General features: G+C 37.7%; 1 protein-coding gene across 10 annotated transcripts in view; it reads left to right on the plus strand.

Moving 5' to 3' along the window:
• The window catches only part of LOC143856512 (high mobility group B protein 1-like), a 32,949-nt gene that overhangs the window by 6,334 nt on the left and 4,656 nt on the right, over window positions 1-21,959 (plus strand). For 3 of the 10 annotated variants that reach the window (XR_013238251.1, XR_013238253.1, XR_013238255.1), the window contains exon 8: window positions 11,129-11,180. Coding sequence is in view for 4 of the 10 variants with exons in the window: in XM_077366751.1 (XP_077222866.1) it covers window positions 11,129-11,435 (307 nt within the window). In the remaining 6 variants the exon portion in view is untranslated. The other 7 variants (XR_013238252.1, XR_013238250.1, XM_077366751.1 and 4 more) reach the window with 5 other exon arrangements.

Here is a 21,959-nt window from a genome sequence, read left to right on the forward strand (position 1 = left end):
AATAACAAATGCACACAAAAAAGTGGGAAGATAAAATAATGACAAAAGAAAAAATAAAAATAAAAATAAACAAGTACAAATACACACACGTAGATCTAGGACAATGAATGTCATATATCAATCAGAAAAATATGAAAATAATATTATAGATGCAAACAGAAAAGTACAAAAAGTGGACATCAATCTATAGAACTGTATTGAACTCCACAATATGCAAATCTAGCTCAAGGAAAGTTAAACACCATATAAAAGATAAACACCATATCAATCTATCTATCTATCTATCTATCTACAATATATACTTTTAAACTATAAAAGATAAATAACGCCTTTCTCCAATAGCTTAAGCTTCTGGAGCTACTAGTAGTTAACATGGTTTCATATTCAAAGGTCTCGAGTTCAAACCTCCCGGATAGCAAAAATCCATATGCGATGGTCGGCCCAAAGTGGGACCACATGTGCAACGTGTTTGCCAAGTGGGCCACACGTGTGAGGGAGTGTTAAAGTATAAAAGATAAATAATGCCTTTCTCCGATAGCTGAAGCTTTTGGAGAAGTTGCGGGACCACATGTGCCACATGTTTGCCAAGTGGGCCACATGTGCGGGGGAGTAAAGTATAAAAGATAAATTACGCCTTTCTCCAACAGCTTAAGCTTTTGGAGAAGTTGGTAAGTTAACATATACAAGCATGTTTCTTTCCATTGTCAATTGCTTTTTTTCGAGAAAAAAACTTGTTGGAAAACTTTTCCCCCCAATAATCTGTGTTGGTATTGCCTATGATCTGTGGGAGAGGTGGAATCATCTAGTTTTTTTCTCATTCAGGTTTGTTTCTACCTATGTTATGTTGGAAAGGTGGAATGAAATTTGTGGTAGTGCGCCGGCCAAGCATAAAATTATTCAAGCCTGATCTCTCCTTGCATCTGGCTTTGCGAAGCTAAACTTTGATGGATCTAGCTTGGGGAATCCAGGTTCTGTTGGGATTGGGGGAGTTGTGAGAAATGAAATGGGGGAGGTTGTATGGGCTTTTGCAGGCCCTATAGGGTAGGCGAATGCTACAGAAGCGGAGTTGAGAGCGGTTCATAAAGGCTTGAGATTCTTCGCAGGTAGGAGTTCAACTCGGGTCGGGTTCAACCAGAAAAAAAAAGTCGGGTCGGGTTCGGGTTGAAGGTTTGGGCCACCCAACCCAAGTGAAACCCAACTTTTTTTATGAATTTTTTTTTTGTAAGCTTAAAAACACGGGTAGGGTCGGGTTGAACTCGGGTCAGTTCGGGTTTTGGTTGGAAAAAGGGTTCCTCGGGTCGGGTCGGGTTGGGTTGGGTTGGGTTGGCCTTGACCCAACCCAACCCGACCCGAGTTGCACCCCTATTCACAAGAGACGGCATTATTAATGTCGTGGTGGAAGGGGACTCATTGAATGTGATTTGATGGCTCAACAGTCTTCAAAAACAGCCTTGGAGATATGATAGTTTGTTTGATGAAATGTTTGATTTGATGAAAGCCTTCTCAGTCACCTTCATGCATGTGAGTTGTGTTAGAGTATTTGCCCTGTCAAGCCAGTAGAATGACATTAAGTAATCAATAAAGGTTTATTTCATGACATTAATAGGTGTTTAAATTACACATCACTTTTTTTGACTTTTTTTTAACAAAGGCACCCATTCAACCCACATATTTTCAATCCTACCCCCTCCTTTATGCTTTTTAGCAAAGGCACCCATTAAGGCCACATAATTTCAATCCTACCCCCTCCTTTATGCCTTTTTAATTATGGAAACCTCTATAGATTGGAGGGCTAGGATCAGCCTATGGAAATTATCTTACGGGCACAACCTATTGATGTTGTGTTCCATCACATGGACGGTTTGGATCAACCGATGATGTGGTCCGTACAGTTCTTTGTCGGCCCGTGCGTCGCACGGGGTTTTTTACTAGTATATATATATATATATATATATATTAATATATGTATATATATACATGTCTTTGTTGGTTAAATAAACAAGAGACTATAAGAGAATCTTTTGAGGACAAATTGGAGCCAAATAACTCTCATTGGATGCGAGTTACAAATTAATTAAATGGATAATTAACTATTCATTTAATTAATATTATTATGTATTATTAATATGATTAATAATAAGTATAATAATGTGAATCCAAATGAGGATAGTTATTCCCAAACCGGTTTTGCAGAGAGAGTGAAATTGGAACGGAATAGGGAATTGGAATTGTCCTACACATTGGAAACGTGTGGTGGGGCCCACCACACGCCCAAATCAGTTGGGAAACATGGGAAAACGTTTCCCAATGGTTCAAGAAGTTCAAGTTGCACTAGAACTCCTCCTGGAGATAGAATTGTTCAAATGTAGCTTCTACATTTCAAGCAATTCATTTCCAACTCGAACTCTTATTGGATAAGGCCTGAAAGGGCTGGAGAGTGACTTCAAGAAAGCCCCTCCAAGGTGAGTTGGGCATACCACTCAGCCATGGTCTGTTGGGAGCGTCCTAATCAGTCAAGGAGTTTCCAATGCAACTTGGTTTCCAAATTAGATAGGAATTGGGTGAAAGAAACATGGGCTAAACAAACCAAACTCTTTGTGAATAAAGGGGAGAAAGGGCTGGGCGTTTTCTCAGATTGAGAATTCCAGAAATTTGTCCCCCCTTTCTCCCCCGTGGAAAATCGTTTTCACTCCCTCACTCCATCTCTTCTCCAACTGTTGAAATTCACACCAAAGATCAATAGAAAAAAGGCTTCCAATCTAGTTTTCTATTCTCTACTACTTGGGTACTGATTAGATGAAACCCTATACAAGTGAACAAGAGTTATTCACATCCACAATCAACAGTGCAAAGAAAAGAATCCATCGGTTCAACTTGCGGGGTTCACGATGTTCAGAATGATCGCAACCGTTCGAGGAGTAGATCAAGCAGCATGGTTTATTAATTTATTCTTCAAAGAGGTATTTACTGATCTTAGATTGATAATAGTAACTAATCTAAACTCTAGGATCTTGGGTAAAAGCAAGATCAAAAAGAAAATTTAAAGAACTATGCGATTTAAATTTATGCTACGCATAGCGATCTTGCCGGAAGGGGATAACCTTCCTTCACGTCGCTCCACTAATGAGATGGCGGTTATCCTTGCTAAATTTGGTGTTTCCTTTGAGTCTTTGGCTCTGTATGACTTGCTTCCCTCCTGATTATCCATTGTTTGTATTTGTTTTTGTTTGTTCTGGCTATCTTTGTGTGGACCACCTTGGTCTCTATTGTTCTTCTAAATAAAATTGGCTTCCACTTTCAAAAAAAAAAAGAAATTTGTTTTGGTACTACTAAAATGGTTTCCCTATTAAAGTAGTTTTGCGTTATCCCTAAAAATTCGGTTCATACTCATTTTAAATGGAAATAATCGTGCGAGATACCTTTGATAATTTTGTTTGGTAAACCTTTCCCCCAATAATTTTGCCACTATTAAAGCGGTTCCCCCAATCACTCTACTTTCCCACTAACTTTCAATTTCCCCCTAAATCAGCTATACGTCCCTAAAAATTTGATTTCCACAATGTTAAAGTGTAAAAGAATAAATAACGCGTTCTCCAACGGCTTAAGCTTTTGGAGTAACCGGTTGTTTCACATGTTATCAGAGCCAAATCTGATCCATAGATAAAACACAAAGGAAAAGAGAGTAGACAAAGAGTGAGAGTGAAGATGAGGAGTCTCCAATAAGGAGTTCTCTGATGTAATATGATGTATATATAGTTCCAAACTAGGACAACAAGGTACAAAGACTACAATACCCCTCAACATACATGTAAGGACTAAAATACCAAACACTCTTCAACACTCCCCCTCAAGCTGGAATGTATATACTATGGAACTCTAGCTTGCTACACAGAAAACTACAACAACAACTAAAATACCTATACAACAAAAAGGATAATCATCTCATACACATAGCCAACTTGGTATAACACTGCTAGAATAGAGAATGGATAAAAAAAGAGGAGAAGAAGGGTGACGGAGAAGATGAGGAGTCTCAACTAAAAAGCTGTCTCATGTAATATGATGTATATATAGGTCCAAATTAGGGCAACAAAGTACAAAGACTACAATACCCCTCAATATACATGTAATGATTGTAATGACGAAAATACTTTCTAACATTCTTCAACACTCCTCCTCAAGCTAGAGCGCATATACTATGGAACTGCAGCTCGCTACAAAGAAAACTACAATAACTAAAATACTCATACAACAAAAAAGATAATAATCTCATACACACAGCCAGCTTGGTAGTACAACACTCCCCCTCAAGCTAGTGTGGTGAATACATAATGAAAGACATAATAAAAATAGCAATGGCCACAGCGAGATCAACGACCGTCAGAAGAGAACAACTCCCCCTGAATCAGCACGGCGATGAGAGCGTTCACAACAGGGCCTCCCCCTGAATTAGAGCACGGCTAACAAATCTGCACACCAACGATCGAACAGAGACGCCCCGGTAGGGACAACATCGAGCCTCAAACAAAATAATCACGCCTAGAGCGCGCACTGTGAACGACGACGAAGTAGCACTAGCAGAGACATCAGCTTAGTAGCACAACGTCAATAGAAGAAGAACCACCGGAAAGGTGATCGGAACCAACCAACGATGGGGGACACCGTCGTCTAGAGATTCAAGTTCGTTGGCGAACAGGATGTCGCCTAAGAGATAACCAACCAACGACGAGGGACATCGTTGTCTTGAGAAACAAGGCTGACGGCGGATAGCACGTCGCCTAAGGAGATAACTAACCAACGACGGGGGACACCGTCGTCTAGAGAGACAACCGACCAACAACGATGGACAACACATCGCTCGGAGAAATAACCAACCAACGATGGGGGACACCATCGTCTGGAGAGACAAGATCGATGGCGGACAACACGTCACCTGAAGCGATAACCAACCAACGATGGGGGGACACCGTCGTCTGGAGAGACAACCCACCAACAATGGCAGCCATCACATCGCCCGGAGAGATAACCAACCAACAATGAGGGACACCGTCCTCTGGAGAAACTGCTTAATCTTTTGGAGTAAATGGTCGTTTCACATGGTATCAGAGCAAAGGTCCTGAGGTCAAACCTCCTTGATGTAAAAACTCCACATGCAATGGTCAACCCCAAACTGGGGCCACATGCACCACGTGTAGCCCAACCCAAAGAAAGAGGGCCCACACGTGAGGGGCAATGTTAAAGTATAAGAGAATAAATAACACCTTCTCTAACGGCTTAAGCTTTTGGAGTAACTGGTTATTTCACACACAAATACCCAAATCATGCATAGAATGGGCCCACACAAATACCCAAATCAGGCATAGAATGGGCCCCAAATGCTAGTCTCTCTCTCTCTCTCTCTATATATATATATATATATATATATACACACACATACACACACACAAAATGAGAATACGAAATAAGTATAGGAATATGGGGACCTAAAATGTAAAAATAAGAAAGAAAAATAACCAAACAAATGCATAATCATTGGATGTGGCCTTATTAAACATATGCAGAAGCATCATGCAATAGTGAAAAAATGCATTAAGAGATGAAATAAATGCTAAGGACTAATAGCACACATTCAATGTATCAGGTATTTCTTTGATGATTTAAAGTTAACCCCTAACCGATTAAAGGAAAATAATAAAATATTCTTTTGAAACAAAGAGCATCCCTAAATCCATCAATTTGCCCATGATCCATCAATTCACACTTTGGTTCATGTTTTCAGTGCTTGATTTGAGTGAAGATAAGCAGGAAATGGTCTTATTGCCCTTCATCTAGAAAATGGCTAAACACAGTTTAAAGTAATGAAAAAAATAGGCTTTGTGTTGAATGTTTGCGCAACCTAGATTTAAGATGTTTTGGTATGATATGGGTGCTGTATGAGTATTGCATTGGTCAGATCCTGGAATGCACCCAATACTAGTGCGTTTTTTTTGGAATGGTAATACAATTGCGGCTTTTTTGCAACATCCGATTAATGGCATCCATATCATATCGGAGCTCTCAAATCCTTATATGAATCAACTTATACATACACGTCGGCTGATGTTAGACACTTGGACATAGTCAAGATTTGTATGCGACCATGGCCCAGTAATGGTTTTGAGTTTCCTCTGTGTAATCATCAAATATGCTACCTGGTACATGTACTCCCTTCTTGTTACTAAGGTGATTTCTGATATGAGAATTTTGATTTTGAGGAAACTCGTTGGCCAACATGCACAGCCATTTTGTACACTCATTGCTTGATTTTACTTATGAGAAAATTACAAAACCAGTATTTGTCACTCAAAAAGTGCATGCATTTTAGAGGTGAAGTAAGAAACTTGGTGATGTGTATATGCCCTAATATAACTTGCTGTATTTTGGTTACTTCAAATGATCTAGGGCACACGATGGTTTGTAGGTTAACAATGGTTACAGGAAACGCCCCGGAATGTAGGAAGTGTGCTTCTAGGGAATCGTGTTTCGGAAGCGACGAACACGACGCTTCCCAATTTTTTATTTTTCTTTCTTTTTGTTTGGAATATTTTTTTCTCTTTTCTGATTTTTCTTATCTTTTCATATTCACATATTCTTTATTAGTTTAATTTTTTTTTCAATCATAAATATTCATTTGTGAAAATTGTTAATTTCATATTTGATTAATTATATGTGAGGAAGAAAAAAGTGGGTATTAAACTTTTTATACTCCCCATGTTCTATATTTTTTCTTTAATTGTCCATTTCAGTAAAAACTTATCCATTTGTCTCCCTTCATTTTAGTGCATAATTAATGTTGATGTTTATATTTAGTTTTATTCAATTGACAAACAAGTGATGTTAGTTAGTTTCTCCATTTAAGCAATTAATCATTTAATCATTTAAGTAGAATTATTCATTTAATTGTAAATTACATACCTAGGAAAATTCCGTATTAACTTTGATATTTAATACTTTGATTAATGGTTGGAAATTAGATTTGCATCTAAATTGGTTATTTTTGTTAGAATTAATATTTAACGTCGTTTGAAATTTTGATTCTTTTATACTGGTTGGATTTTATTTGTTTATCTTTCTTGGAAACGTGGACTCACCTGCATTTAAATTTAATAAGCAGTGAAAAAAATTATTAAAACTTATTTTTAATTGTCGCCAATTTTTTATAATTATTATTTTTTATTTCCTGCTCTTCCTTTTTGCTTCCATGGAGCTTCCTTTTACACATTTGGTTCACTTCCCGCTTCCTGCTTCTTGCTTCCTCCCTTCCTGAGAGCCCTCGCTCTGCTATGGGTTTAACTGTTTTTGGGATTTTTATGTCGGTCATTTTGTTTGCATGAGGTGGGGTGGCACTAATTGAGGAGTAGATGAGAGAGCACCGCTTAAGATGGTTTGGGCATATCCAATGTAGGCCTTTGGATGGTCTAGTGAGAAGAAGTGACTTGTGCTAAGTTGATGGAGTAAAAAGAGGTAGGGGCAGACCGGAAACAACTTGGCTAGAAACAGTGAGGAAAGACTTGATGGCTAGGAACATAATAGAGAACATGACCTTGGATATGAGAGAATGGAAGAGAATGATCCATGTAGACGAGCCAAACTAGTGTCAGGATTAGACTTAGTCAATTTGAGCCGCGTAGATTCTTTCACCTTCTTCATGAAAATATTCTGAAGGATTCATTAGCCGACCCCAACTAGTTTGGGACAAAGGCTTAGTTGGGTTGAGTTGTAATTTATATATATATATATATATATATATATATATATATATATATATATATAGAGAGAGAGAGAGAGAGAGAGAGAGAGAGAGAGAGAGAGAGAGAGGGAAAGTGAAGCTACACCGCCGGTGTAGCTAACTTAGCTACACCGCCGGCTTAAAATACAATGGGCCCACATTGTTTTGGTGATCCAAACCATTCATTTGATTGGCCCTCACATAGATAGGGTGTCCACCAAAAATCAGCTCCATAGGATCATCCCAACCCTTCAAACTGTGGAGGCAAAAATGGACAAATTTGTGAAGGTTTTTACACGTTCATTTTTGCCTCCACAAATCGTAGGGTTGGGATGATCCTATGGAGCTGATTTTTGGTGGACACCCTATCTATGTGAGGGCCAATCAAATGAATTCTTTGGATCACCAAAACAATGTGGGCCCATTGTATTTTAAGCCGGCGGTGTAGCTTCACTTTCCTCATATATATATATATATATATATATATATATGGGAAATGTGTGCGTACTCGGTCGAGTAGATAAGCTTATCTACTCGGTCGGGTTAAAAACAGTGGGGGCCCACATTTTTGGGGTGATCCAAACCATTCATTTGAAAGGCCCTTACCTAGATAGGGTGTCCACCAAAAATCAGCCCCATAGGATCATCCTAACCCATGCAACAGTGGAGGGAAAAATGGGAAAAAATGGACAAACACAGCTTGTCCACAAATCTGCCCATTTTTCCCTCCACTGTTGGATGGGTTAGGATGATCCTATGGGGCTGATTTTTGGTGGACACCCTATCTAGGTAAGGGCCTTTCAAATGAATGGTTTGGATCACCCCAAAAATGTGGGCCCCCACTGTTTTTAACCCGACCGAGTAGATAAGCTTATCTACTCGACCGAGTACGCACACCTTTCCCTATATATATATATATATATATATATATATATATATATATATATATATATATATATATAGAGGAAAATGATTGTGAGCTTGAAGCTCATATAGCTTATATGAGCTTGAGGACCCAAACACATGTGGGCCCACATTGTTAGGATGATCCAAAGCGTTCATTTGAAAGGCCCTTACATAGATAGGGTGTGTACAAAAAATCGGCTCCATAGGATCATCCTAACCCATCCAAAAGTGGAGGGCAAAATGGATAGACACCATTTGCTACAAATCTGCCCATTTTTGCCCTCCACTTTTGGAGGGGTTAGGATGATCCAATGGAGCTGATTTTTGGTACACACCCTATCTATGATGGGGCCTTGCAAATGAATGGTTTGGATCACCACAAACAATGTGGGACGTATGTGTTTGGGCCCTCAAGCTCATATAAGCTATATGAGCTTCAAGCTCACAATCATTTTCCTCATATATATATATATATATATATATATATATATATATATATATATATATATATATAGAGAGAGAGAGAGAGAGAGAGAGAGAGAGAGAGAGAGAGAGAGAACGGTTCCTACACATATGTGTAGATAAGTTATCTACACACTAGCTTAAAATACAGTGGGAGCCACATTATTTGGGTGATCCAAACCATTCATTTTCAAGGCCCTCACATAGATAGGGTGTCCACAAAAAATCAGATCCATAGGATCATCCTAACCATTCGAACTGTGGAGGCAAAAAATAGACTAATTTGTGAAGGTTTAAAGACATCCAATTTACCTCCACAAATCGTAGGGTTGAGATGATCCTATGGATCTGATTTTTTGTAGACACCCTATCTATGTGAGGGCCTTTAAAATGGATGGCTTGGATCACCCAAACAATGTGGGCCCCCACTGTATTTTAAGCTACTGTGTAGAGAACTCTCTACGCATATGTGTAGGAACCGTTTTCTCATATATATATATATATATATATGAGTTAAGTGAAGCTACACATACGTGTAGCTAACTTATCTACACCGACGGCTTAAAATACAGTGAGCCCACATTGTTTGGGTGATCAAAACCATTCATTTGATAGGCCCTCACATTGATAGGGTGTGCCCAAAAAATCAGCTCCATTGAATGATCCCAACCCTTCAAACTGTGGAGGCAAAAATTGACAAATTTGTGAAGGTTTTTACACGTCCATTTTTTCCTCCAAAAATCGTAGGGTTGGAATGATCCTATGGAGCTGATTTTTTGGGCACACCCTATCTATGTGAGAACCCATCAAATGAATGGTTTGCATCACCCAAACAATGTGGGGCCCATTGTATTTTAAGCCGTCGGTGTAGCTAAGTTACCTACACGTATGTGTAGCTACACTTCTGTGTGTGTGTGTGTGTGTGTCTATATATATATATATATATATATATATATATATATATATATGGTGCGTTCATTTTATATATATATAGGATTTGCTAGTGTCCATCGCAGAAGGCATTTCGTAGAGCGTCTGTTGCATGAGGGAGCAGCCACACATGCTCATATTTTGTCTTATTCATTTAATTCATTTGAGGTGGCTGCTCCTCATGCAACAGACGCTCCCCGAAATGCCCTCTGCGATGGATGCTAGCAAATCCCTATATATATATATATATATATATATATATATATATATATATATATATATATATATATATATATATATATATATATATGTGTGTGTGTGTGTGTGTGTGTGTGTGTGTGTGTGTGTGAGAGAGAGAGTAGTGTTCCTGTGTAGCTGCTCAGATAGCTTATCTCAGCAGCTGCTTCAGAAACTCATGTGGCCCCACATTTTTGGGATGATCCAAAACATTCATTTGAAAGGCCCTTCCATGGATAGGGTGTGTACCAAAAATCAGCCCTATAGGATCATCCTAACCCAATCAAAGGTGGAGGGAAAAATGGACAGACACTGTTTCTGATCATTTTTTCCCTCCACAAATGGCAGGGTTTGGATGATCCTAAAGGGCTCATTTTTGGTACACACCCTATTCATGGTAGGGCCTTGCAAATGAATGCTTTTGATCACCCAAAAAATGTGGGGCCACATGAGTTTGTGAAGCAGCTGCTCAGATAAGCTATCTGAGCAGCTACGCAGGAACACTTCTCTCTCTCTCTCTCTCTCTCTCTCTCTCTCTATATATATATATATATATATATATATATATATATATATTGGTTTCTTCCTCCATGCATGCACAAGTAACCTAACACACATGATAAATTTAATGGAAATGTTGGGGTTAATTGACTTTTGTGACATTGTCCTTTTTACCATTTTGCTCTCTCTCTCTCTCTCTGCTGCTGCTGCTTTTTGTTTATGTTCATATAGTAATCAAGTTTGGTCTCTCTCTCTCTCTCTCTCTAGCTGCTGCTGCTGCTTTTTGTTTATGTTCATATAGTAATCAAGTTTGGTTAATTGTAGGAGGAGGAGGATGACGATGAATGAACTTGATGACCTTTATGCGTTGGGCATTGTAGGTGATCCACACCATCAAGTCTGTATTGTGTATTATCTTACCCTAATATATGACTGGTTGTCTCTTAACTTGGGAAAAGATATAGCTTTTACTGCTGCTACATTCCATATTAGGTCACTTGTATATTGCATCTTTATTTACCTTCTTTCCCGGTTCATATATTTCTCAGTTGATAAATCATGCTCTGCCCATACCTTAGCATTGCATGGGAATTTAAACATTCTGATATTCTTTCCTTTGAGAGAAAGTTGACGTTTTAGAAATCATAGGCTTATTTCATCTCTTAATAAGAAAATGCAAAACGTAGCAACATAGTTATAAATGATAATAGAGTTAGTATAGCTTTTGTGCAAGGGTTACCCATGATGCTCGCTGCACTTGCATCTATTCCGTTTTAGAAATCTTAGGCTTATTTTATCTGTTAATAAGAAAATGCAAAACGTAGCAACATAGCTATAAATGATAATAGAGTTAGTATAGTTTTTGTGCAATGGTTACCCATGATGCTCTCTGCACTTGCATCTATTCTAAATTGTCGGAAGCTTCTCACTCAATTTATTAGAATAATGCCATTCAAAACAAAAATGCTACCTGAAATTATGATTTTAGGACTCCAAATAAAAATTTATTGTTAGGAAACTATCTAAGCTGTTGGAGTGGTTCATGTTCGCTGTAAAAAGGATTCCTCCCACTTTTGAATTTTGACCCAAGAAGCAGCCATATTTTTATATATGGGTAAGTAGAAAGTTTTTTCTTTTTTAACGCAAATGGTAAAACTTATTATTAAGTGAAGAAAAGAAAAAAACGGTGACCGAGATGGTCTACACAAGTTGAAAGAGGAGTAAAAACAATAATATCCCTTAAGGGGGAAGATAGTCAAAGATCTCCAATTATGCCCTTCCACTCCGGCTTTAGCTAACCTATAAGCCTCGCTTTTCGCCGATCTTTTCACTTGATGAAATGAACAAGTATGCTCTTCTTTGCAGTCATGAATCTCGTCCAACCAATGTGTCAACCGCCAAGGTGGTGAAACCATGCCTTCAACCACTGAGCTACATTAAGTGAATCGCCTTCCACTACTACCTTATCTATGAGTACAGGATCCATCATCCTCACAGCTTGGAGGACCGCTCTAAGCTCAGCAGTAGAAAGTTACCATTGTTAATAATCAGTTTTGGTCACAATAGGTTCTCAAAATAGGAAACAAACTGGGTCTTAAGTCATTGGAGTCTGAAAAATGCAAAGTTCTCAAATTCCAAAACAAACAGGGTCTTGGTCATTCGAGTCTGAGAAATGCTGTGAGATTTTATTTTCGAACAGTAACAACAGCTTTATTTCACTAAAGTAATTACAGCATAATGAACAGATCCTGTAGGGACGAGATGTCCCAACGACAGCAAACAAAAATTAGAATAGACCATCCCTCGAGTTCTACATTCTATAAATCAATTATCATGGTTTCAAATTTCAACCAAAATCCTTCGGACCGAAATTTCAGATTTCGGTCAGCACTGAAACTAAAATTGCCAATACCTGAAACGGTATCGGATTTTGAATTTTTAATATTTAGTCCGAAATTTCGAGAAAATCAAGCCAAAAATCTCAAATTTTCTAACCATATAGCATTTTTCCCGAAATTTCGGCAGAAATTTGGAATTAAATAAAATATTATTTTTTAATGGTGTACCCCATGTCAGCCGAAATTTCGGTTTCGGTGAGGGCCGAAATGCATTCCCAAACCGAAATTTAAACCATGCCCGTTATATGTCCCTTAAATCCCCTAAAACAATGAAAACAGTCCGTCTTCCACCTTATAATCCTGCTTTATAATGGAAATGTGTTTCCAATGACTAGTTCTTCTCTATCCATTGCAAGCTGATCTGCTATATCATTCACAGATCTCAATTTTTGCTGAAACAACAGATTGATTTTGAGACACATGTCCAGAATTTCCTCTAAAATTCAAGTCTGAGAAATGCAAACTGCTGTGAGATTTGTTTTTTTTTTTTTGGAACAGTAACAGTAGCTTTATTGCTGTAAAGTAATTGCAGCAAAAGAGAACAGATCCTGTAACAAAATTAAAATAGACCATTCCTTGTGTTTTACATTCTAGAACCCCATTCTATGTCCCTTAAATCCCCTAAAACTCCCAAAACAATCGGTCTTCTGCCTCATAATCCTGCTTTATCATGGAAATATGTTTCCAAGGACTAGTTCTTCTCTATCCACTCCTTCCTTTGCAAGCAAGGTTTTAAACTTCAGTTTCGGTCGTCCTGGGAACGGAAACATTTTGGTTTCGGGGGAAATCTCGTAAAATAACGGAAACAGATGGAAACATATGCAAATCATGAACTTTTTAATATTTTAAGAAAACATGTGCAAATGGTGAAATTTTATGATGAAACTTTAGGAAATTCTAGAATAAAGACAAGGGAAATGATATCAACACTGCAGTGTTTTTATAGATGTGCGGTACCGTCTTAGTTTGTCTTTTCTTTTTTAATTGGATTGTAAGATCTTTGGGAACTGTAATATCCTTTTGACAGCTCTTTAAATACTAAATGACAAGCTGCGATCGCGCAACTATAAAATCATTGCAGTGCTGATATCATTTCCCTAAACACAAATACATACTTAGAAACCATCACCTAAGCAGCAAAATCATCCATAATGGCTTAATCACATTGAACACATAGTGAGATGCGTTGCTGTGCATTTCTAGAATAGTAAAGTCAATAAAGAAGTGCAATGTAAAGATGTATAAGAAAGTACATTGACCAGTCTTCCCTCAAAAACCCCAAGTTATGATTGCATCAACCGATTAGTTAGCCGCGTCAACCGAGTACTGCATCGTGCCGAGTCAACTAGGATTTTCTTCGGCCGGGTTATGACCAACATCCTCGTTTTGAAACACTGTTGTAAAGTCCTCCGAAATGAACAGCCAAACATGCCCTTGGGAAATTTTCATATATGTCCATTTTATGTATTTATCTTTTAAGATTCTTAGATTCCATTGATTTTATAATTTTTATATGATCTATTTATTTATTTTTTGTGATATTTTTTGGCAATATCCCGAGAAGGAACTCAAAATTTTAAATCTCATGAAAAACTCTTTAGAACAATATTTGTCACTACGCTTCTTCAAAGCCCATTTTGTCTTCTGTCTCTATCTGGGGCAATTATTGCCTCGAATAGGAATGAGTGTTGGACGAAAAAATTGTCATTGCTACAACAACAACTTTTCTGGTTCGTGGAGAATCATTTGGAGTTTGTTCTGATGAATCTTCTAAAAAATTCAGACCTTTGGTGGCCTGAAATATCCAAGGGCTGCCATTCAAAAAAAAATGTCCAAGAGCTTTCCCCTGATAAATTTAATTTTGGAACCAAGTGTTTCTTGAATGCTTTCTCACATATTTGAAGAACCTTAGAACTCTACAATTTGTAGAATGTGGATTTCTGATACTATCAGTTAGCCATTGGAGGTTTATGACTTGCTGGACACAGGGGCTTATCGAAATTGGAGTGCTCTGTTGCATCCTTCTCTAGGTTACATTCTGTATGGCAATTCAAAATTTTCCTTTTTACTGTACATCTGTCTATTTCGATGTAAGTTCAACAGAAGTGTGCTTTAGATCATGGTAGGAGACTGACTGATTGCTTCTTCGATTTATATCTACACCTATGTACATTGGCGGGCGGGGATGAGGCAGCTGACCAAAACATCAGATGAGGGAAGCTCTGCTAGTGGGAGGTCGGAACATTTTGCTCTTCTTGTTTTAGTGACTAATGAGTCCTTTGGCTTGTCAATAGTCTATATTCTGTAATGAATTGCTCATCCTTTTTTGTTTTGAGGAGTGTAGCAGGACTCCAAGCCCTGCATGTGTGCTGACCACGCAGGTTGTCTGGCCGACATGCAGGGCACAGTGGGAGTGGTAGCCCCTGGGACTCATTTTCCTTGTGTTTTATGTCATTTTTTATTTGCAAGCGCTTATCCATGACAGTTACAGATGACACCTTTCCATTTCAATCAAAGAAGCAAAGCAATGTTTCGAAAAACGGAATCAAATCGTAAATCATGATATGGGTTGAATCATAACGGATCATAAATCGTATGATTCATTCATATTTAAGAATATAAAATGGGCCGGTATAAATTTGCCCACTTACCCGTCCAATTTTCCCGCTTTCACCTCCACAGTACGAAGGGTTGGAATGATCCTATGGAGCTGATTTTTTGGGCACCCCCTATCTATGTCAGGGCCTATCAAATGACCAGTTCGGATCACCCCAAAAATGTTGGCCCACCATGTTTTTAACAGTCACCTCATATAAGCTTATATGAGGGGCCGCTCACAATCACTTTCCCCTATATATATATATATATATATATATATATATATATATATATGAGGAAAGTGTTTCTACTCGGTCCCCTAGATAAGCTTATCTACTCCTCCCTTTAAAAAAATACAGTGGGCCCACGCTGTTTGGATGATCCAAAGCATTCATTTGATAGGTCTTAACATAGATAGGGTGTGCCCAAAAAATCAGCACCAAAGGGTCATCCTAGCCCTTCGTTTTGTTGGGCACACCGTGTCCAAAATGGACGCATATAAACGTGGACGTTTATATGTGTCCATTCTGGGCACCACAAGGCACTACAAAACGAAGGGCTAGGATGACCCTTTGGTGCTGATTTTTTGGGCACACCCTATCTATGTTAAGACCTATCAAATGAATGCTTTGGATCATCCAAACAGCGTGGGCCCACTGTATTTTTTTAAAGGAAGGAGTAGATAAGCTTATCTAGGGGACCGAGTAGAAACACTTTCCTCTATATATATATATATATATATATATATATAGAGAGAGAGAGAGAGAGAGAGAGAGAGAGAGAGAGAGAGAGAGAGGGAGGAAAGTGTTCCTAAGCTATAGCTTATCTAAGCTTATCTAAGCTATAGCTCAAAAACACATGTGGCCCCACTTTTTTTGGGGGATCAAAAGCATTCATTTGGAAGGCTCTTCCATGGATAGGGTGTGTACCAAAAATCAGCCCTATAGGATCATCCTAACCCAATCAAAGGTGGAGTGAAAAATAGACAGTCCATGTTTCTGCCCATTTTTTCCTTCAACAGATGGTAGGGTTAGGATGACCTATGGGGCTGATTTTAGGTACACACCCTATCCATGGAAGGGCCTTCCAAATGAATGCTTTGGATCCCAAAAAAATGTGGGGCCACATGTGTTTTTGAGCTATAGCTTAGATAAGCTTATCTAAGGTATAGCTCAGGAACACTTTCCTCATATATATATATATATATATATATATATATATCAAAAAATATTGTTGAATAACGTATTATGGTAGTTTAGACATTACTTGTAGTTGTTAGGAGCATTGTAGTCATTGTATAATATTGTTGCACTATTTGGGTCTATATATACATCATTTACATGAGGAGCTCCCTAGTGGAGACTCTCCATCTCTCCATTCCTCTTCTTCTTCCTCTCTTCGACCCTAATCTCATTTCTCCTCTCTCTCTATCTCCCACGCATCTGTTTCTTTTCTTATTTTTTGTTACCATAAACCATTTCTATCTCTCCCGTATTTTCTCTCCCTCAAATCTTTCTCAATCTTCTACCAAGATTTTCTCCTTTTTTTCGTATCTCTATCTCATTCCGTTGGTGCGCATTTGCACAATACCCAAATGTGGGTTTGGTTTTGCCGTAAACCCATCTCTATACCATATTTGGAAAAATCTCTCCCCAAACATCCCTAAAATCCCTCCAACAGAATCCTTAAAATCTCTCTCCCTTCTAGATCTTTCTCTTTCTCATCCTCTCTTTGCTGCATATTTTCTTCTCTCTCTCAACTACATACGGCTTGCGTATTTGCTATCCGATGTGCTATTCTTCAAAATCTTTCTTTTCTGTCTCCAGCACTCCATCTCTCTCTCTCTCTCTCTCTATCTATCTATCACATTTGCACCCATAAAATACAACAAAAAAAAAAAATTATGTATTGCGGTGATCGTCTAAATCCTTTTTTTTTGGGTTCTCTCCACTCACAGACCTTCATCCACAACCTCCTACTCCCAAATCCTTTTATTTCCTTCTTTCTATTTACCCATATCTCCATTCCAACATCAAATCTTTCCTTTATTTCTCGTGTGAATTCATTTGGGAAGAAATCTTCCTACCAAATCCCTTTTGGCTCTCCACCCAAAACTCTCAATCCCAAATCCCCTTTTTTACCATACCTCATCCCATTTGTCTTCTCCAAATGGCTCCCAATACACCCAAACTCCCTTTAAATCTCTTTATTTTATCTTCCTTTGAGTTGTTATTCAAGTCACACACCAAGTGTTCGATGAAATGTCCGAGAGACATGGTGCCTTGATTGTCTTCTTTTCATTGCAAGTTGAAGGTATTCGACCTTCAACTTGAGGGGGAGTGCTGTCATTGTCATTTGCTTTGTATTGTCTTGGGGTTGTCCTTTTCGTGGTGTGTCCTCTTTATGTTGTCTTCTTGAGGGAGTGTTGTTATGTTGTTCTTTTTCTTGTTGTTGTCCTCTTAGTTCTTGGGGAGTGTTGTGTTGTTTTCGTATTGTTTTCTTGAGGGGGTGTTGTCCTCTTAGTTGTCTTCTCTGTAAGGGGAGTATTGTCTTGTTTTCATGTATTATTTTTCATGTCTCTTCGTGTTGTCTGGCTTTATGCATTATCTCTTCGTGTTGTCTGGATATTGTCCTCCTTGCCTTGTCATCTCTGGGCTCATGTAGTTTTGCCCGAGGGGGAGTGTTGTTGTGCTCTTTGGTCAGTCATTTTCTGCTCGGCTTTATACCTTATTCCCTCTTTGTGGGTGATGGCTTCCATATCCATCATTGGTCGGCTCTTTTACATGCGATGGTCTTTTCCCGTCAACCTCTCTTTTCTGAACAAGAGTGTCTCCATCGTTGGTCGGCTCCTTTTCAGGCGATGATGTTCAGGCTGTTGACCTTGTCTCTAGAGGATGGTGTCCTCATCGTTCGTTGGTTATATTCTTTTCCTTTTCCTTTTATCTTCAGGCGACGATATTCATACCGTCGACCTTCTTTCTAGACGATGGTGTCCCCATCGTTGGTTGGCTCTCTTCAGGTAACGGTTTTCTCATCGACCTCTCTTCAGGTGACGATGTTCATTCCGTCAACCTTATCTCCAGACGATGGTTTCCCTATCGTGGTTGGTTATCTTTCTCCTTCTTTTCTTCTTATCTCTAGTCGACGATTTCCCCGTCGACCATGTCTCTGATGGTTTCCCCATCGGTAGTTCTCTTCTATTGGTGTTATGTTACTTAGCTAGTGTTCCCGCTCGTGGTGCTTTGTCGTCGTTCGTATGCAGACCTATGGTGTGCCCCTTTCTTACTAGATTGATCGTTGTTATTCCCTTGCTGGGGTGCCTCAGTTCGATCCTTCGTGATTCCACACTTATTGTCGTTGTGCTACCTCAAGGGGAGCTGCTCTTTTTGATGGCCGTAGATCTCGATGCTGTTCATGGTGGCTGTTGTCTTTTGTTTATGCTTTTCATTACGAATGTACCACACCAGCTTGAGGATGAGTGTTATATCACGCTGGTGTAGACACCCCATTTCGACCGAACACTAAATAACCTTGTTTGAATAAAAACCCATCAAATTAGTGAGTTAGTGTTCCAAATTTCACCCTAGGGTAGGTTAGGATCCCATGTAGCTCCCTGTAAAACTTTGTCGAAATCAGGTTAAAATTGCCTAATAGGACAAGTATAGCTAGAATAATATTGTTGGAGAGGGGAGTGTATTATTTAGACCAGGGGGTGGCCTGGGAGAAGAAAAAATGAATGTGTTGCAAAAAGAGGGGTGTTCAGGAGCTTAAAGGGGGTAGGTTATTTTAACTAATATTTCGTTAAAGCTTTTACCTATAGACCACCCTCATTTAAGCACAACAAATAGAAAATGTCAGAAAGGGGGTGTCCTTTAAACTAAAAGGGCTAAAAACTAACTTGATTCTCCATAAATAGAGCTTCAAGCTCTCATTTTGAGGAAATTAGGGCTCCTCATCAAAATCCTAGCAGAGTATTTTGTAAGAGAAAGAGAGAGATTACCAAAACCCTAACCTTGTTATTCTTCCAGCAAAATCCAGCCAACTCCGGCCAAAATCCTGTCAAACTTTGGCCATTACTTTGCAGACTGCAAGTTTCTAGTTCTATCTTTCACTTTGTTGTTTAATTGAATCTTTTTCTTCATCTTCTTATTAGGTTAGAAACTCTAGATCTAGGTGTTAAATCACAGATTGTTTTATCACCTATAAGCCTCAGATCCAGCTTGTGTTCAAGTTTTTCTTTCACTAAAACTCACAGATCTACCTTTTACCTTTCAAAAGATCTTAGCTCTACTAGTTTTCCCACTTAATTAGCCTCAAAATCAAGGATCAGATAGGTAGAGAAGAGCTTGATAAACAGAGGTGAAAGTGCTGAAAGTATCAAAGAGAAATCAGTACAGAATTTTGAGTTACTTTCCTTGAGATCGCATTGAAGCTCTGATCATAGATCTCTGATCATTTGAGAGAACTTAGTAGATTTGAAGTTTTTCATATTTCCTTTGAAGAATTCAGGTAATTTTCTTTTATTTATTAGTCTTTCATTTCTATAGTGCTTGGACTATTGTGTTTTGGTTGATTTATAATATCTGTTTGATGATCGTATTTCTATGGATCTTAGTTTATTGATGATTCCATAAATTCCATCATTACTCGGATTAGATAATTGATGAGGTGCTTGTTCTTATGTGGATTTAGAATTACTGACAATTTTATGAAAATTTCATTAAAGAGAGGTATTTCATTGATCCGAGGGTTGTTTCTTCATAGGTTTGGGGTTTATTATTGATTCTATACATTCCAACCACCATTGATTGAGTTAACCTATGAATATAATGATCATTTTGTCACCAGTTTCTTTTAGTTTACCATAGATTTCATGTATTTTAGCATCAATTGAGCAACAATAAGGGGCTGAAGGTTAGTCTTCCTTGGATTGATAGATGCCGAGTATTGGTCTTTCAAACGAAATCATTTCAAAGTTCAGTCTTTTGTTTAAGTTTAAGTCATGCTTTTATAATTGTTTTAAAAATACAGTTCTAATTGAGTATCAGGCGATGAATGGACAAGTATTCCATCAGGTTTAAATAGTTGTATAGGATTAGGTTAAGTTTATTGTGTAAGTTGGATGTTTATAGATTGAAGTTTGAAGTAATTTTAAAGGATGCTTGTATGGTATGAATTGAAAGGGGCTAGTATGAACGATAATTTTAAATGAGAATACAAATGACTTAATGTATAGACATTAATAACACAGTGTTATGCTAGTTGTATAAATTTGTTTTGCACTAAACAATACAAAATTATTTCAATGTAATACTCTAATTTGCATTATGTGTCTCCGTTATTGCTTTTGGAAAGTGACTGTAGTGTCTTATAATGAATGGATTTTTATTAGTCACATTATAAATCATTGCTCATGATGTAAAACATATTGATCCTTTTCATGAAAGTTGGTTCTCTCTAAGTATTTTGTAAAGTTGTAATGGCATTTGTGAGGTTTGCATTGTAGTAGAGGATTCAAATTTTTTTGGGGGTTCATTTTATTGCGTTACAATGAAAACTCTATCCCTGTCCCTTCAAATGAGCTATTAGATATAAATTGATGAATGTCTTAACCTTCGAAAGTCTCAATTTTGAACAAGATTATGTACTAGTGATTAGGAATGGCTAGGATAAGACAATACATGCCTTGATACAATTGTCCATGATGTGATTATTGTATTATTCGTCAATCAGTTTTTTTTAGGTATCACTAATTCCTGCGTAAACTGATCCTAATGGTAATCTTACCAGTTAACCGACTTATTCCTGTCTCACTTTGCATAAAAAATGAACATGCTTCAATATATTTGGTTAGTTGGGTTGAATTAGAATGTTTTAGTGCGAATATTCATGCAAAATATTTAAAGAAAGCATTTTAGCTCATGCTTTTGCATCAGTTGTTGATTTGTAATGCAAATATCCTATGGTATTTAGATATTACTTATTCATTGTATAAGAGATATGATTTTGATTCTTGCCTAAACTGTTTTGCAATACTATTAATGAAAAGATTTTCTAAAGATTCATACCCATGCACTGCATGCTTCATGAGTATATTCTTATTCAATTTGATTGTGAACTTATCAAATGGGTTAAGGATAATATCAATTAAAATGTGCTTCGATAATTTTATAACTTCAGATGCTTTTTATTCTTCCGTAATTTTGTGTTATTAGTGGTATCATACCAATGCTATTATGCTTAGTTGATACTAGGTTATGTTAAATAACAGTTGTGTTTTTTTTTAACTTTGTACAACCAGTTATACTCTGTAATTTAGAGAGGATATTGTCTTCATTCAAGTAGATAGTGAATTCCAAGAATGAAAGTATAATATGGCCATTTATTTTAGAAGTTATTTGAACAATTTAATTTGCTCTAAAGACTTAATTCAGCGTTCTTTACTTAGCTATCATTCTGTGCTTTATATTCTTTGAGTCTAAATTTGATTTTCATAAGAAGGTCATAGTTTTGAATTGTTTTGTTTGACTTGTACACTATCATGTGGCTATACATTTTCTATGAGATATCTCTTGGAAGGTGCTCTGTAATTGTGCTTCATTTGTGATAACGTTAAAATATTAATGGCTTTAACTAAATCTGTTTTAATAATGGAACAA

Source organism: Tasmannia lanceolata, unplaced genomic scaffold (assembly GCF_043159265.1).
Source record: "Tasmannia lanceolata isolate RefF3 unplaced genomic scaffold, GAP_Taslan_0.1 ptg000023l, whole genome shotgun sequence".
Lineage (NCBI taxonomy): Eukaryota > Viridiplantae > Streptophyta > Magnoliopsida > Canellales > Winteraceae > Tasmannia > Tasmannia lanceolata.